This window comes from Callithrix jacchus, chromosome 10 (assembly GCF_049354715.1).
Source record: "Callithrix jacchus isolate 240 chromosome 10, calJac240_pri, whole genome shotgun sequence".
NCBI classification, from domain to species: Eukaryota; Metazoa; Chordata; class Mammalia; order Primates; family Cebidae; genus Callithrix; species Callithrix jacchus.
The window spans coordinates 121,168,935-121,186,323 of NC_133511.1; the positions used below are offsets into that span (position 1 = coordinate 121,168,935).

The window sequence follows — 17,389 nt, forward strand, 5'->3', positions numbered from 1 at the left end:
ATTTGAGAAAGGGGCAAGGTGTGGGACAATCTCCCACATAACACGGAACAAAGGGCTAGGGAGGCACCTCTGATGAAAAGAGATTTCTGTAAATACACGAGAAAGCGATTCTGTTGACACCTCATTCTTCTGTCTGTAGCACGTACAAATGACAACAGGATATGTTGTTTTAACACCAGACAATGAAGCTCCCTGCTTTCCACTGCTCGCCGGTGATGGCACTGGCAGCTTTGTTCTCGCAGGTTCTGGCGATGCCCCCCTTTTAAGCTCCTAGGCCTTCCAGAAACAAGCTTTCCTTTTGAACCCTGGGTCCGAGCCAGATAGCAATACCTGCTCCTCGCGCAGCGCTGGGGAACAGCGGCCGCGAATCCATAAAACATGCCCTAAATCCATCCCATCCGTATTGACTGGTACTTTTAGCATTGGCCATAAAGACTGGCTTTGTGTGAAGTATTGAGAGAAGAACCGAAACCTGCAGAGAGGCTCTCCCCGAATTAACCTCCCCGAGGCTCCAGATCACATTCCGGGAGGGCTGAGGCGCGTCTCATTAATGGGCAGCCTCTTGGCTCCTGATACGATTTAATGTTAGCCAGATGTTGCTGGAGTCCGACCTTGGTGGGAGTATTTACCTGTGATATGAAACTGGCATGAAAAGGGCCGCTCCTCCAGTTTGACCTCAGCCCGCAGGACCCGACTGTGACCACCCCTTGGTGCAGGCTGGCAGGTGGGAGGGCATTCGCGATTCCTTAGCTCCTGGGGTCACTGTCACCACCTCCCTCTCACTGCCCGTCCTGTGCTCCCTGCAGGTGTTCAGGCTCCAGGCTGGGTGGGGCCAACTCTCCTAGCCATCCACCATGGTGGTGGCACACCCCACCGCCACCGCCACCACCACACCCGCTGCCACTGTCACGGCCACCGTCGTGATGACCACGGCCACCATGGACCTGCGGGACTGGCTGTTCCTCTGCTATGGGCTCATTGCCTTCCTGACGGAGGTCATTGACAGCACCACCTGCCCCTCAGTGTGCCGCTGTGACAACGGCTTCATCTACTGCAACGACCGGGGCCTCACCTCCATCCCCTCGGACATCCCTGATGACGCCACCACCCTCTACCTACAGAACAACCAGATCAACAACGCCGGCATCCCCCAGGACCTCAAGACCAAGGTCAGCGTGCAGGTCATCTACCTGTACGAGAACGACCTGGACGAGTTCCCCATCAACCTGCCCCGCTCGCTCCGGGAGCTGCACCTGCAGGACAACAACGTGCGCACCATTGCCAGGGACTCGCTGGCCCGAATCCCGCTGCTGGAGAAGCTGCACCTGGACGACAACTCCGTGTCCACCGTCAGCATCGAGGAGGACGCCTTCGCTGACAGCAAGCGGCTCAAGCTGCTCTTCCTGAGCCGGAACCACCTGAGCAGCATCCCCTCGGGGCTGCCGCACACGCTGGAGGAGCTGCGGCTGGACGACAACCGCATCTCCACCATCCCGCTGCACGCCTTCAAGGGCCTCAACAGCCTGCGGCGCCTGGTGCTGGACGGGAATCTATTGGCCAACCAGCGCATCGCCGACGACACCTTCAGCCGCCTGCAGAACCTCACGGAGCTCTCGCTGGTGCGCAACTCGCTGGCAGCGCCGCCCCTCAACCTGCCCAGTGCCCACCTGCAGAAGCTCTACCTGCAGGACAACGCCATCAGCCACATCCCCCACAACACGCTGGCCAAGATGCGTGAGCTGGAGCGGCTGGACCTGTCCAACAACAACCTGACCACGCTGCCCCGCGGCCTGTTCGACGACCTGGGGAACCTGGCCCAGCTACTGCTCAGGAACAACCCCTGGTTCTGTGGCTGCAACCTCATGTGGCTGCGGGACTGGGTGAAGGCACGGGCGGCCGTGGTCAACGTGCGGGGCCTCATGTGCCAGGGCCCCGAGAAGGTCCGGGGCATGGCCATCAAGGACATCACCAGCGAGATGGACGAGTGCTTCGAGACGGGGTCGCAGGGCAGCGTGGCCAATGCAGCCGCCAAGACCACGGCCAGCAACCATGCTTCTGCCACCACTCCCCAGGGCTCCCTGTTCACCCTTAAGGCCAAAAGGCCGGGGCTTCGCCTCCCCGACTCCAACATTGATTACCCCATGGCCACAGGCGATGGGGCCAAGACCCTGGCCATCCACGTGAAGGCCCTGACAGCAGACTCCATCCGCATCACGTGGAAGGCCACACTTCCCGCCTCTTCCTTCCGGCTCAGCTGGCTGCGCCTGGGCCACAGCCCGGCCGTGGGCTCCATCACAGAGACCTTGGTGCAGGGGGACAAGACGGAGTACCTGCTCACGGCCCTGGAGCCCAAGTCCACCTACGTCATCTGCATGGTCACAATGGAGACCGGCAATGCCTACGTGGCCGATGAGACGCCCGTGTGTGCCAAGGCAGAGACGGCCGATAGCTATGGCCCTACCACCACGCTCAACCAGGAGCAGAACGCTGGCCCCATGGTGGGCCTGCCTCTGGCGGGCATCATCGGCGGGGCCGTGGCTCTGGTCTTCCTCTTCCTGGTCCTGGGGGCCATCTGCTGGTACATGCACCAGGCTGGTGAGCTGCTGACCCGGGAGAGGGCCTACAACCGAGGCAGCAGGAAAAAGGACGACTATATGGAGTCGGGGACCAAGAAGGACAACTCCATCCTCGAAATCCGCGGCCCCGGGCTGCAGATGCTGCCCATCAACCCATACCGCGCCAAAGAGGAGTACGTGGTCCACACCATCTTCCCCTCCAACGGCAGCAGCCTCTGCAAGGGGACGCATACCATTGGCTATGGCACCACACGGGGCTACCGGGACGGCGGCATCCCCGACATAGACTACTCCTACACGTGATCCCCGCCCGCCTGCCCGCCCGCCACCCAGGCTGCCCCACCCCAGCCCCAGCTACCCTGGCGTGGCCATGTGGCTTTGCCCAGCCTGCTGCAATCTGAGAGAGCAAGGAAGAGAAATTCCATGGGTGACTTTCCCCCCCCCAAGAAAGCAAAGCTTGACGATTTTGTAGAACACAACAGTGACCTTTTTTTTTTTTTTCTTTTTTAAAGAATAGAAGGCAGGAGGGGGAATTCAACATTGTTGAAGATGTAATTTATACCGAGTTATGCCAGTTGGGGAGGAAAGGACTAAAAATAGTATCGCAGAAGGGCTGGGTTGGGTTTTTTCCTGAACTGGAAGGATACTACCTGTACCACATCTGTGGACACCTCATGCTCTGTTCAGGGCCATCACAAAGGAACCGCCGGGGAGAAGCAGCCGGCTCTCAAAGCTCCCACGCAGCTCTCCCGCCGGCCACTCGCTGGTGGCGTGATGGAAGGTTTTCAGGCTCCTCACAAAGGAGAGGGGGAAGAAAAGATATTCTGCCCTGGAGATGTGGTCCTGAAATCTCTCCCCGGCTCATTCCATACCATTTCCCTTGCAGATCTGCAGAAACATGGCGTCTTTCACTGCATATTCTTCAAACAATCATGTAGTCGATTAAAAAAAAAAAACAAAACTTTTTTCCTAGGCTGAAGCCCTCTTCAGTTCCATGCACCATGCTCTGTAGAAGCCCCGGCGGAAGCCCGTAGCTTTCCCCGCCACCTGGAGGTGCATCTGTCTGCCCGTCTATCCCTGCCATGCTGTCTCTAAGTACAGATGGGTAGATAGAGCCACATGCACGGTCCTTACCATTCTTCTGGGGCCAGTTCTTACCATTTCCTGAGACAATAGAATTGCGAAAGTGTTGCTTTCTCCTAGAAATCATTGAGTAAGTAGATGATGTGTTGGGGATGGGAGTGAGGTGGGGGGAGGAGACTCGATCTCTGGGGGCTGTCACTGTTCCTAAAGGCTGAGGCATGTGTGTTGCAGACTGGTGGCTTAGGGAGGCGTCGTGGCAGGGATTTCCAGTTCCATCTCAGTTCAGCTTGGCCAGAGCTGGGCTGCTCTCCTTTCTGATACAGAGAAAAGCTTTATTTTATTCCAGTGTCCTCATCTTCCTCCCCATCAGGTGCAATCACCTTAACAGCTACTTTCTGTAAGCATTTACCGTGTGCTGAATGTTCCCTCCTAGGACGGGTAATTAGTGCAGGGATTTTTTTTTTCTATAAGCTCATTAGACCTATTGGTTTCCATGGCTGCTCAAAGCCCAGAAAAAGACACAAAAATTCTCGAAAAAGCCCTGGGTGATGGCAACCCCTACCTGAATGCAGAAAACTCAGCTGTGCCCGCCCCTGGGACTCTGTTTCTTGAGAGGGAGAGACCAGATCTCTTTCTAAAAACAGGAGACTCACAAAGGGCCCTGACCGGGGCCCTCAGAAGAGTTAAGATTTTATTTCTTCCCTCTAGAATCAATGTCGCTATCATTCATTTATCAAGTGACAGTGCAGTGTGGCGAGCCATGAGATTAAAACGATGATGAAATAATGACAGTGAATCGGAGAGCGGGAAGAGCAGAGCCTGGGGTTCTGACGTGCCTGCGTCCCAGTACTCGGGGAGCCCAGGTCACCATCTGTCACCCTGTCGCTTGTTCTGCACCGAGGAAAAGCAACGTCAAAGAGGAGATGCTGGTTGGAGGGCAGGAGGATGAGAGGGCTGGGAGCGCCTGGCGGTGCTGTTTTCAAACAGCCTCTGCTGCCGCGAGAAAGCAAAGGCAGAAGCAGCGTCGGGCAGGGGTTACATTAAAAGGCCCGACAGGCGCCTTCAGGGAGGAGATGCGGCTGAAAGGAGTGGATACAACAGCCGCTCATGGAAAGTGGAAAGAGGGGCACAGGATCCCAGCGAGACCCCGGGGGGCTGGCTCACAAAACAGGCCACTCCCCAGCCCCGGGGGACAGCCAAGCAGGGTGGGCACCTTTTACTCCCAACTAGATGCGTTTTCCCTTTTCCTGCCTGAATCATTTTCTCATACAATGAGGTCAAGAGAGAAATTTCTTGACTTTTATACAGGCTTTAATGTGAGGTCTGTATAAAAGTCAGCCCCAGGCTGGGTTCCGTGGCTCACGCCTGTAATCCCAGCACTTTGGGAGGCTGAGGTGGGCAGATCTTCTGAGGTCAGGAGTTCAAGCCTGGCCAACACGGTGGAACTCCATCTCTACTAAAAATACAAAAATTAGCCAGGTGCGGTGGTGGGTGCCTGTTACCCAGTTACTTGGGAGGCTAAGGCAGGAGAATTGCTTGAACCAGGGAGGCGGAGATTGCAGTGAGCCAAGATGGTGCCACTGCACTCCAGCCTGGGCAACAGAGTGAGACTCCATCTCAAAAAAGAAAAAAAAAATGTCGGCCCTCCTTGTGGACCACAGCCCCCCACCCCAGATGAGCAGAGGGGCCTGCCGGGGATGTCTGGGAGGAGAGAGGGCCTGAGGTGTGCTGTGATGGCACGGGGGACAGAAGTCCTAGGTCTCTATGAATTCTGAAATGAGACCCCCCTCCATGAAGGACATCACTCTGATCACTGCCTTCCCCCGAGTCCTGCACATCTGGCACACACTGCTGCCAGCACACTGTCCCCACCTTACTGAGGTCCCCCTGTGTCCTCTCCCCACCCTAGACAGTTCAGGTCACACCCTTAGTGGCTAAGAAGGCATCTGGGGACAGCAGGTGGCCCAGACTGTGAGAGCTGCCTGGGAAGGCCCCACTTGGCCTGTGCCTAGCCATGCCCTCCAAGACCAGAAGCCCGGCCAGCCACCCCAGAGAAGCTCCTCGGGCCCCAGGACCACGTGAATCTCCTGCTCCCGGTTCTTGCACTAACGGGGTGAGGGCGGGGCTGGGCCTCTCTTACCAGACCCTGCCGGCCCCTCAGCCTCGCCGAGTGCTGCTGAAGGTGGACACTCCACCCAGTCAGGCCCTGGGACCCAGCTCTGAGAGCTGACTTTCTCTTCTTTTTTGCCGCTTAGCTATCCTGGCACCTTCCCAGGGTCCTCTCTGGGCTTTCCCAAAGCAAACCCCCAAATATCTGCTGTGTCACAGCCCCCCCCAGCCAGGGAGGGGGCCAAAAGCTGGGTCCATGCTGAAACCCCATCCCCTCTTGGTCCAGCTCCTCCCAGCTGGCCTGGTACAAGATAGGAGATGTTTCAGGATGCCCAACCTGCCCCTCCCGTTAGACGTGCCGAGGCCTGGGGTGCCAGCCCTGGGCTGTCTAGATTCTCGCAGGCTCCCACGCACAGCCGACAATTCCGAGGGGAAGCCTGAGGCCAGGCTCACCCTCACAGCATCTAAGTAGGCAGAACAACCTCAGCGGCCTCAGCGCTGACGAGTACGTATTGTGGCATTTAGGGCAGGTCTAAAGTTAAAAATAAAAAAGCCCACGACACTTCTCTGGTTAAGTGGTTTACCCTTCGTGGTAATTAGATGTAGTGATTGGAATCTCTTTTCTATTACATGGCAATTTTCCTTTAAATTTCCCCTAAAAAAAAAAAAAAAAAAAAAAAAGGAAAGAAAAGGCAAGGAAGGAGAGAGAAGAGAGAAGGCAGCAGCAGGCCGGGAGGCATTTGCATTTTTCGAATGAGGCCTCTTGTAAGCTCAGCTCAGGCGTGGGGCCCAACGTATGGAATGCTTAAGAGATTACTAAAAATAAAATCTATTAATTAGTCATACTCAATTCCGCAGACATGATGTGCATCAAAAGCTCCTTTTCTTCCCTTTTCTCCTTCCCCGTTCCCTCGGCCTCCTGCCGCAGCCTCCATCTTCTCTAAATGGGCTGGAGTGTGCTAGACCACCTCCATGCTAAACTGGTGCACATGGTGGCCAGGGGCCTCCCCAGCTCAGGGCTGGGATGTGGGTCTGGAGCCAAGAGCTGAGGCACTGCACCTTCTTCGCTCTGGGTGATGCTGACAGGGGAGGGGACAGCCCCTGAAGATGGCAGCAGCTGGGAGGGGCCCAACCTGACTCTCCCAAAGCCCACACCTGCTGTGTGCCTCTTCTCCCTCCCTCCATGCAGGTACCAGGTCTCCTCCTTCCCCTGGGGGTCCAGGAAGAGGGGCTGGGCACAGTGGCTCACGCCTATGATCCCAGCACCTTGGGAGGCAGAGGCCAGCAGATCACTGGAGGTCAAGAGTTCGAGACCAGCCTGGCCAACGTGGCGAAATCACTTCTCTACTAAAAATACAAAATTAGCTGGGTGTGATGGCGCATGCCTGTAATCCTAGCTACTAGGGAGGCTGAGGCAGGAGAATCACTTGAAACCAGGAGGCGGAGGTTGCAGTAAGCAGAGATTGTGCCACTGCACTCTAGCCTGGGTGACAGAGCAAGACTGCATCTCAGAAAAAACAAAACAAAACAAAACAGGAAAAGAGCCGAGGAGGGTGTCAGGGAGATGTTTCTAGAGAGGTGCAGGGAAAGTGGGTTTGGCAAGAATACAGCCTCTGTTTCTCCTTCTGTAAAATGGGGGTGTACTGGGGCGGGGTCCAGCTTCTCTCAGGAAACTGGGGCTCCAGAGGCCAACAGGGGGCACCTCCCCTCCACTGGTGCTGAAAAGTTCTTGTTGGCCTAAGTCAGGTGAGGGGTCCCAGCAGGGTAGGAGGGGCTGGTCAGAGACTGAGCAGGGGACAGGCCGGGCACCCAAGGCTGCCCCTGAATCTGTGCCTTCCTCCTCCACCCCCGCTCCCCGGGAGCCAGGAGAGAAGGAGAAAGAGCAGACCCTCCCCCTCAAAAATGGCAGCTCGAATCCCAAAGCCAGCCCTCTTCAGAAACCTGCTTCCTGTCGAACGAACGTGCCAGAGAGGAGACTGGGGCTTCTGAGCCTCACACTTATGAAAAATATAAGGAGAACTGGATGTGGCAGAGAGGGAGCAAGGGGGCGGGGAGGGCAACGGGAAGAGCGGGGACAGTGCTGGCAGGAGGGGCCAGGTGCAGAGACCTGTGCCTCGAAGGGCCAGACCTTGCTCTCAGGGCCAGGACGCAGCCAGGGTCAGCAGCCGGCGTCCACGTACCTCCTCATACTCGATCGCGCAGGTGACGGCGGCTGCTGCCTGCCCCTGGATGGGTGCCAGGGCGAGCACTCACACGCGATTCTCAGCCCCAAGTCAGCCTTCCCAAGCGCAGAGGGGAGGCATTTTTTTTTTCTTTAGGGATAAGAAGGCTCAAAAACGTAAATCATTACCGTTTACAACCAAGCAAGTCTGTGAAACTGATTAGGAGAAATTAAACTCCTTGGAGGTGAAGGGAAAGAGGGATTTTCCGAGGTATATGGACCCGCCCCAAGTGGCTATCTGCATGAAAGGAGCTTTCTGGGCCTCGAGGTGGGGGGCCGAGATGGGGGTGCCTGCCCCGGCTTGGCTCCCCGGGGAGCCAGGGTCTCTGAAGGCCAACACCAAATGGGCCAGAGCACTCAGGCTTGAGTCTCCAACACTGCCCTAGGGAAAAAGGCTCTGGCCTCTGGGACAAGTGGCCCATCCAATCCTCAGAGAGCAAGACTCTAGAGCTGTGGGCTTTTCTGCTTCCTTTCTGTTCTGGGTGGGTCTGTCTCCAATCCATTCCTTGTGGCCGGTGAAAGGAGAGTGGGTAAAAGGAAAACTGGAGGTCAGGGAAGAGAAACTTGAGCCTGGCAAAGGAAGCAGGCAGTGAGCTCTCCGTCACTGGGAGCATTCAAGCACTAGATGGGCAGATATTTTCCTGGCAAGGATATTTTCCTGCTTTGACTAGAAGATCCTGGCTCCCACCCTTGCTTTCCCATCCCCCAGGACCCTGAAAGGGAGCATATATCAAGAGATCTTCACTGTGTGGCTCAAAATCACTGGTGTCCCCTGAAAACCCCAAGTCAGGGGGTCCTGTAGCCAGAGCAGCCCGCCACAGAGCCGCTTGTGCCACCAGAGAGGCCGCAAAATACCCATCCTCAGTGTGCAGGAGGCACCAAGAAAGTACAGACATGCGCCACCCCCTTTCCAGAGTCTAAACTCAGCACCTATGGCTCACCGGAGGGGAGGCGCCGATGAGAGCGCCTCCTGGGCCCTGTGGCTCCGAAGCCTGACCGTGTCCAGGCCTGTCTCTCAAGCCAGGGCCACCCCACATGCAATCTAGCATGTCCCACGTGCAGTCCAGCATGCTGGATGCTGCTCCATGCATCCATCACGCAGGCGGACAGCGCCTGGGGCACTTTTCACTCTGGTTGTGAGCGTTTACTGTTTCTTTTGAAATGTTCCAAGTAGGTGCCTGAAATACTCATGTTTGCTTGTTTTTAAAAACTCACAAAAAGATTCTGTTTGCTCTCCATCCCCTCCCTTGGAATTTTCAATCTGTGGTTTTTCCCTGGTTTTGGAAATTCCAAAGTGGGGCCAGGCCCCCTTTCTCACCACAGACAGATTTGTGGTTGTGCCTGGAGACCCCCAGAGCCACAGAGCAAAGCCTGGTCTTTTCTCCACGTCTCCCTCGGAGACTGGGACAGCTCCAGCTTCTGGCACCTGCTGGAGACCCTGACCAGGGCATGGCTGAGACCATTGTCACTGTCCCCTTCCACCCCTTGTCACTGAAATGCCTGACCTGTGCCAGGAGAGAGTGTGGGCATGCTGAGGGCATAGGGCACCCTGTGGGTGGAATGACCGCCCCCACATCCTAACAAAGACAGCCCCTAAACCACTGTGGTCATCAAATCACAGTGCCCTGGCCCGCGGCCTCTCCACAGCTGCAAGCCCAAAGCTAAGCCCAGAGAGTCCTCGAAGGAAGGTGTTTACTGCCACCAGCCCCAAATCTCATCAAGGCAGATGGTCAGAGTCAGTGCCCTGCCCTTCCCAGGGCCACCAAGGCCCAGCACAGCGCCTGGCACACAGGGGCACTCAATCCTTTCTCCACAACAATGGAACGAGGCCACTTCCTCCTCTCACTTCCTCCCCACTTGCCGTCTGCCCACTCAGTGAGGATGGCCCAGCCATGGGAGTCGGCAACAAATGGCTTCTCTTGTCCTGCACCTGCCCCGCCGGCGGCTGGCACGGGGAGGGGCTCATCTTGGCAGCTTCACCTCTCGGAAGCACTCCGATCCGATCTGCTCTGCCTCAGATCCATGCAACGCCAGCTGTGAGCCAGATGGAGAAACGCAGCCACTCTGCGAGATCCGGTGGCTGCCTCCACCTGCATGAGTGACTCAGTTTCCCTTCTCCAAGACCTGCCAAGAGTGGATGACAAGGGGGAGAGACCTGGGGGAGGGGCCCACAGAGCCACTGCAAGAAAGCCGGATCCCAGGCGACGCCCGCTGCCTTGCCTGCAGCCCCCGCAGAGTCCCTGCACCCACCTGGAGGAACTAACCAGGCTTCCTCTTTAGACAGGAAAAAATAAATGCACCACAGTCCGACAATCAAAGCCACAGACGCGGGGCGCCACCCGCTCATCTCCCTGGAGCCTCTCTCACCTTCCCCGTATGGAACGCAGGCTTGCACTGTTCTGAGCCCACCCACCTAGAACCATTTTCAAAAGTTCAGAGTACGTGGGTGACAGGACACCCACCCAAAAACCCTGAAACTAGCCTTAGACTGTTTATCCCCAACCCAAAGTACCTCCACACCGCCAGCAGCCCACTGGACACCCAAGGCGAGCCGCTAGGGACTTCACGGGACCCTGCCTGGTGCCTTCCAGCTCATAGGAGAGGCTGAGAGCTGCAGGGAGGAAGCCACACAGAGCAGCGTTCAGGGCTTGTCATCTGAGAGGAAGAGGAGTGGGGAGAGAGAGGCCGGAGGGTGGTGGGTGCCGGGCGTCTCAAGCTAGCCAGAGCGAGGGGTGCCTGTGGGATTCTGCTGATGGGAGCCACTGAGGCAAGTGTGAACAGGGAGCTTATCTAAAAGAACCCGCACCCCTGCAACAACCACAGAGGAAGTGTAAGAGCCAGCAACACTCATTCCCTTTCCGGATGTTAACAGGTTATTTGTATCTTGTGTGGTGTCATAAAGCATTCTGGAGTAGCACACGGTGTCATCCCCTTCCCGGTGGTCTGAAGTGTAGGAGGAGGCCAGGGAGGGGTCCCTAGAGAATGGGGTTCGTCCTTCTGTTCTGTAGAAGGCAGGAAGCCCGCCAGCTAATAGCACGGGTCAGAGGAGCAGGCCTGATCTCACCCAAGACTGTGACCGAGGTCCTGTCTGATGTCCAAGGGGCCCCTCGCTGGCACCCCCAATTCCCAAGTCCCCCAGCCTTCCTCACCGGCAGAATCAGCGCCCAGGTGCAGCGCTCTCTTTCCTTCTTCTTGGAAGTGGTCTCAGGGGCCTGAGTGACAGGCCTGATCACCCTGCCCCTGCCCACTGCCCCATGACCAGATGGCTGACCCGGCCTGGCTCCTCAGCTCCCCAGGGCCCAGGCCAGCCCGGCCTCACACCCACCTGCCTTGCTCCCAACCTCACCACCAGGCAGGGGTTTCTAGAAAACTGAGACACACAAACACCCACCACGACAACGACACAAACCAAAGTGCACTGCGAACCGCCCTTTGGCCTCCTTCTTGTAGGTGCCTTGAAATTTCAATGTTGAGATGAATGTGATTAACTACTTGGTCCTATTTTCTGTTTGTCTGTTTTCATATAAAATGTCCAAGTCCACTTGCCTTGTTCTTTCTTGAAATAAATAGAAAGATTTAACTTTTACGGTCATCTCTGCTGCTGATTCTCGGCTTGGCACCCCAACGGGCCAGGAGCCAGGTGTCCAGGGCACACATGGTCTCAGCGGCCCTCACCCCTCCCCAGGCCTTGCCCCAAGGGTCAGCTCTGTTCTTGGCTCAGAAGCGGCAGCCGGGCAGGATGGAGACCCTGTTCCCTTGGGCACCGTTCCAGCCAAAATGATTCCACAATGGGAAGAAGGACCCCCTGTCCCCACCCACAGGCCCCAGAGGTCTACTGACACTTGAGTCACCACGAGGGGACCCAGAGCTGAAAGTAGACTCAGAGGGTCTCTACATGGAGAGGTGTGTGTCACCGGAGCTGTGGGTTATCCTGGAAGAGGTTCCAGCAACCACGTGGCACCCGGATAAAAGCGGGACTGTTGGGTGTTTGGGGACATGAGTTTATGCCACCACCTCAGTTGGCCGCCATCCCCTAGATGTGCCCGTAACACTCACAGCTCTGGAGCATCATCTCCCTCTCGCACACCCCAAAGGGAGGGGGACAGGAAGGGAAAACTTTCCATGAGAACAATAGCAGTTTCTGCTAAATTTAACATAAAACAAGAACCCATTACTTCTGCCTGAGCTCCGATTTCACGTCTGGGTACAGTTAACTGTATTTCCTTATATTCCGAGGAAGCAAAATTAATTCTTGGTGGCAGGTGGCCCTGGGTGGGGTGACGTGGGCCCCACAGGTGCTCTCTGCCCCCCACCTCAGTCTTTACCTCCCGTCCTGCTGGGGCTGGAGCCGACCAAGAGAGACCATTCTAACGTGCTGCACGCAGTGTGACCACAGGGAGAGGGCCCCAAGGCTGTTTTTCCAACTTCTCCCTCGGACCCAGCGCACAATGGGTGCCCAGGAGGGCTGCCCACTCCCTCACCCGAGACCCATTCTCTGGGGCTGCCGAGAGATCTTTCTGGAACACAGCCAGCCAGTAGACAGCCTACTACACACTGGGGCTGGTGTAATCCTGACTCGCAGAGGAGCGGGGAAGAATCTCCGTGGCTGAGTGGGGGCCTGGCCTGGGTGGGTTTCCACAGAGGATGCTTCCAAGGATGAGGAGGACTAGGAGGCCTGGCACACCGCTTACCCAAGGCAGGCAGGAAGGCAGGTCCACTTCTGGTCCGCTTCCCTCAGGAAGGCCCTGCGTCCCCCCATCTCCCTGTCGCCCCTCTCAGACTCCAGTCACAGCTCAGCCCTGCCCTCTGCCCCCGAGGCTCAATGTGGCTGAGACTCCAGGTCTGTGCTGTGCTGGCTTCCTCGGCTGTCCCACCCCAGGGCCCCGTGCTTTTGTTGGCTTTCCTCGCCTGTGCAGGTGACCCTGCCAGCACCTCACTCGGCTGGGCCCACACTGACAGGTCTTGCCCCAACACCTCCTGATCCCCAGAGGGCACTGGCCTGGCACCAGGAGGCCCCGTAAACAGGAATGAAGAGTGAGTCAATGAACAGTAAATCAATCAGCTGATTGCTCCATGAATCCACGTGAGGACGGGGAGGAGGACTCTCCAAGCACAATAACCCTTGCCAACACCAATGTCCCCACCCTTCCCCTAGGGAGTCCTGCTCCCGGCTTGTATGGCAGTGCCACAAATCTGGGGACACCTGTGGAGCCCTCCAAGCCGGGGAAGAAGGGCTACGTTCTCGAACTGTGTTCCTCAGCCCCTGGAGCTCACAGAAGTGCTGCTCAGAAGGGTTCCCGGTCACACGGCTTCGGGAAGCATCGGATTAACAGCACTGCCCTCCTGGGGTAGGGCCTTGGAGTCCCTGGTGCTAGGTTAGACCCATGGGCTCCACCAGTTACTGACTGTGCTACTCTGCCTCTCTGTGCCTCAGTTTCCCGGCTGCTGTTGGGAGGATGAGGTGGGATGACACAGGTAAAGCTGCTGGGCATGCCCAGCTCAGAAACCATCTGCACTGACCTTACGGCTGGGACGTGGCCTCTGTGAGGGGTGTGGGAGGCCAGGGCGCTTTCAGTTTGTCCGGGGAGTGCAGGCCTCCCCCACCCCCCACCGCTAGCACAGCCTCCTGGGGAGTTTGGCCCACACTCGTGGCCCCCAGGGATGAAGCCAGGTGTTGAGCTGCTGGCACTCCTTGCAGGGAGGCCCAGGTTCTTGGCAGGACCTTTGGAGCCTAGCAGCAAAGTGCCTCCAGGTCCAGCGCAGAGAGGTATCCATATTGGGTAGGGCCTGTTTCTCAAACCCCCCAACCCCCGCCAGGTCCACGGGCTGCTGAAGAGGATAACAGCTGGCTGCAGCCTTAGGCTTCAGGACAGGAGGTGGGCATGGGGGCATCTTGGGTTTTAATGAGGCCACACAGGAGGGAATGGCCAGGACCTGCATTTCAGGAATGGAAGGAAGACTCTCCAAATATAACCCAGTTCTGAAGAAGGCAGGGAGCCTCCCGTTCTTACAGGAGACCCAGCAGGGCTGGCCAGGGACTCAAGGGAACTGCACAGGACCTGCTGGTCCCCCAAAGCCCTGCCACTATGTCTTCAGCAGGATGCCAGGAGATGGGGTGTCCCCCCAGAAACCTGCATCCCCACTACTGCAGCCCGCACTGTGCCACCCTCCAGCCAACTGAGTTTGGGCCCTTTCCTTCCCCACAAATCTCTCAGGACTTGCATTATTACTGAGATTAGGGGCACATGTGGGTAAGACCCCCGAACAGCTACCCTGTGGCCAAGGGGCACCCCAAGCCCCGGGGCCCCGGCTTTGTGTAACTGACATCATCTGTTTGATCAGACTCAGGACTAAAAGTTCCCGCCCAAATGGGAGAAAGAGTGGGTGATGCCTTAGCCCTCCATGGCCACTTTCCTGTACCTGGAAACTGCCTTGCCTGGCTACCACTGGGTTCTGGAAGCTTCCCTTCTGCCCCTACTTCCCAGGACGGGTCCCTAGCCTCACTGAGCATCCTGGAAAGGAGGCGTCCAAACCCGGGAGGGGTCTAACACCCCAGGCCACACCCCTACACCCAAGTTCTGCGGCTGAGTCTTATCTCCCAGCCTAGGAGGGTTCTGGACGCATGGGAGGGCACCCAGCCGGCCCCGAAATTCTGCCTCCGTGGGTCTGACATTGGCTCATCCATTTTCAGGCACCCCAAATAAAGCGTGCTTCCAGGACCCCCCCATATGCCGCTGCCTCCCTGCCTCCATACCCACATCACCTTCCAGCACTGACACTGCCACCTCCCTGCCCACCCTGTCCAGCACCTCCTGAGGACCTTCTCCTCCTGCGGCAAAGTAAACAGGCTCTCTGGAGTGCTAACTGACAGCACAAATGAAATCCTGCACTCCCCCCCAGGAGATTTACAGGGGAAGTGAAATCTTATTTGCAATGCTGCCAAGCCTGGGACGAGATGAAATTATGCCTCAAGAAGAGACCCGGCCAGCCCCGAGAAGCAGCACCGCACTGGAGATGGGCTTATTAAAGCCACGGCGGCCACATTTCAACCTGTTTCAGGTGTTAAGTAATTTACTGCCACCCAGAATTCAGTGGCAGGTTTTTATCATTTTCATTCTTGTGATACAGGCGAGTGCCCCAGAGGTCCCCGAGCAGGGAGCTGTGGATCTAAATGCTCCCTGTCACCCCCGCCCCAGGCACTGCAGAGGGAAATGGGGGGCAGCAGCCTAAAGGGGGTGAGGACACTCTCTCTCCAGGGTTACATCTGGCTTGGCCATAGCTCAGAGTGACAGGGAGGGCAGGCTTTAGGACCCCCACCCACGTGTGGGGGCTCTGTGATCCCTCAAAGACCCTCAGAATTTTTTTTTTTTTTTTTTTTGGAGGGAGTATTGCTCTGCCACCCAGGCTGGTGTGCAGTGAGGTGATCTCAGCAGCCTCCACCTCCCAGGTTCAAGCAATTCTCCTGCCTCAGCCTCCCGAGTAGCTGGGTGTATAGGCATGTACCACCAGGCCCGGCTAACTTTTGTATTTTTACTAGAGATGGGGTTTCTCCATGTTGGCCAGGCTGGTCTTAAACTCCTGACTTCAATGATCCACCTGCCTCAGCCTCCCAAAGGGCTGGGATTATAGGCATGAGCCACCGTGCCTGGTCCCTCAGGATGTTTTCTGAAGGCAGCAGGAGTGTAAGCTCTCTGGGAGCAGAGACTACCCTTGTTACGTCTGAGTGAGTTGTTAGGAAAATGCCACCCTTTGAAATCTGATTGATTCCTTTATTGCTGGCGACCGAGAGTCAGCTCATTCTCAAAATCTCTCGGCCCCGAGGAAGAAGTTTGATTTCCTTTTATATGTTGCTCAGGGCAAGGGGGCAAAGAGGAATTTTACAGAAGCAGCATAAGCAGTTAGGGAAGGAGGCTGGTAACTAGGAGGCAGGAGGCTCCCATGATCGTTGATTAACTAAAGAGGGTATACACAAGCAGTTCCCATGATTGCTGGTTACCAAGGTGGGGGGGCATCCGGTACTTTTCATATAATCAACCAAGGGGCTATTCACAATAGCAAGTGGGCTTGTCAAGCAGGGTATAGTTACAACAGTTATGTTTATATAGCCCTAAGCACAACATGACCCAGCCCAGGTATGCACTCGAGGGAGGAATGGCAGGGGGAGAAGCCAAGATGGAGTCAGTCAGGCTCACATCTAAGATGGAGTTAGTTTGGTTCATCTCACCCTGTCTCAGTATGTGACTACCAACCAAGCTTTTATTGAGCACCTACTGTATGCCACGCCCTGATCAGATGGGGAACACGTAGCACATGGGACCAAGGGCCCCCTGCCCCATGGAGCTCAGGTGCTGCCTGCCGGTAAGCGTTGAGTAAATATTTGTGGTTGGTTGATGAAAATCTCCTAGAGGCAAACAGGCCCTTGAAAGTGAGGCCTCCCGACTCGGGAGCTGCTGGGGCCAGGTCTCTGCACCTTCTCCTGCTCTGGAGAACTCTGCAGAAAGGGCTGATACTCCGTCTCAACTCATGAGGAACACAGTCTCCCATTCATAGGGAGCTGGAAACAAGGGGACCTGCAGTCTGGGACCCACGGGGTTGGGAACAGCCTCACATCCTCTGAGCTCTCGCACCCTTTCTCGGTGGTCCCGGGATGAGAGCCGTTTGATTCCTGCTGGCTTTAGGAAGATTAAGCCTATTATGGAGGCTCCTAGGGCTTATCTGATGTCCCCTTTCTCCACCTGTTTTCAGATACTCCAGGAAGACAGAGGGGAATCTTCTATGTCCAAGCTGAGCCAAGAGCAGAAATCCTTTAATTAGCTTTCTCTTGGATCAGGGCCCTGGCGAATAGATTGGTTGTTGGGGGTGGGCCAGGGGGCAGGGGGACAGGGGAAAGAGGAAAGGGATCGGAGTCCTCGTTAAAGCAGAGATTACAAGCCCAGGGTGAAGGAGTGAAGGGGCAGTCACCAGGGACGGGCGGGTCCTCCCAAGCAGGCCCTCCCCAGTCAGCAGCTCCTCAGGGTCTGGCAGATGGAACCTGCCACCAGGAAGAAGCAGGAATGTGCTCTATCGAGCCCACAGTCCTCAGGAAGCTGGCACAGAGAGACGCTTGGCACAGACCAGGCTGTGTGCCCAGGTCTCCTAATGAATGTGCCTCCTCCCCATGTGACCATCCAGAGCTGTAACTTCATAATTAGGGGGGATTTCCTGAAGGGGCGCCCATCTGCCAAAGGCAGTGGGGCCAGTGGTGCCAGGCACCAGGCTTCTGTCACCAAGCTCCATCCCCACGGCTGGGAGGCAAGGCAGGCTGCCTTACTCGTATTTTTAAATGAGTAAACCAAGGCCCAGATCTAAGAGCTTGGCTGAGGCCATGGGGACAGAGTTAGCTCTGGAACCAGGTCTATCT

At 56.6% G+C, this 17,389-nt stretch overlaps 2 protein-coding genes across 16 annotated transcripts in view; one reads left to right on the top strand and one right to left on the bottom strand.

Annotated features, from left to right (window-relative positions):
• FLRT1 (fibronectin leucine rich transmembrane protein 1) overlaps positions 1–3,782 on the top strand; it is an 82,930-nt gene extending 79,148 nt beyond the window's left edge. Inside the window, exon 3 of the mRNA XM_003734292.6 lies at positions 807–3,782. Coding sequence (XP_003734340.3) covers positions 855–2,879 — 2,025 coding nt within the window. The 5' untranslated portion in view covers positions 807–854 and the 3' untranslated portion in view covers positions 2,880–3,782. The remainder of the gene's footprint in view (positions 1–806) is intronic.
• The window catches only part of MACROD1 (mono-ADP ribosylhydrolase 1), a 189,578-nt gene that overhangs the window by 116,914 nt on the left and 55,275 nt on the right, over positions 1–17,389 (bottom strand). The gene's annotated exons all lie outside the window — the stretch shown is intronic.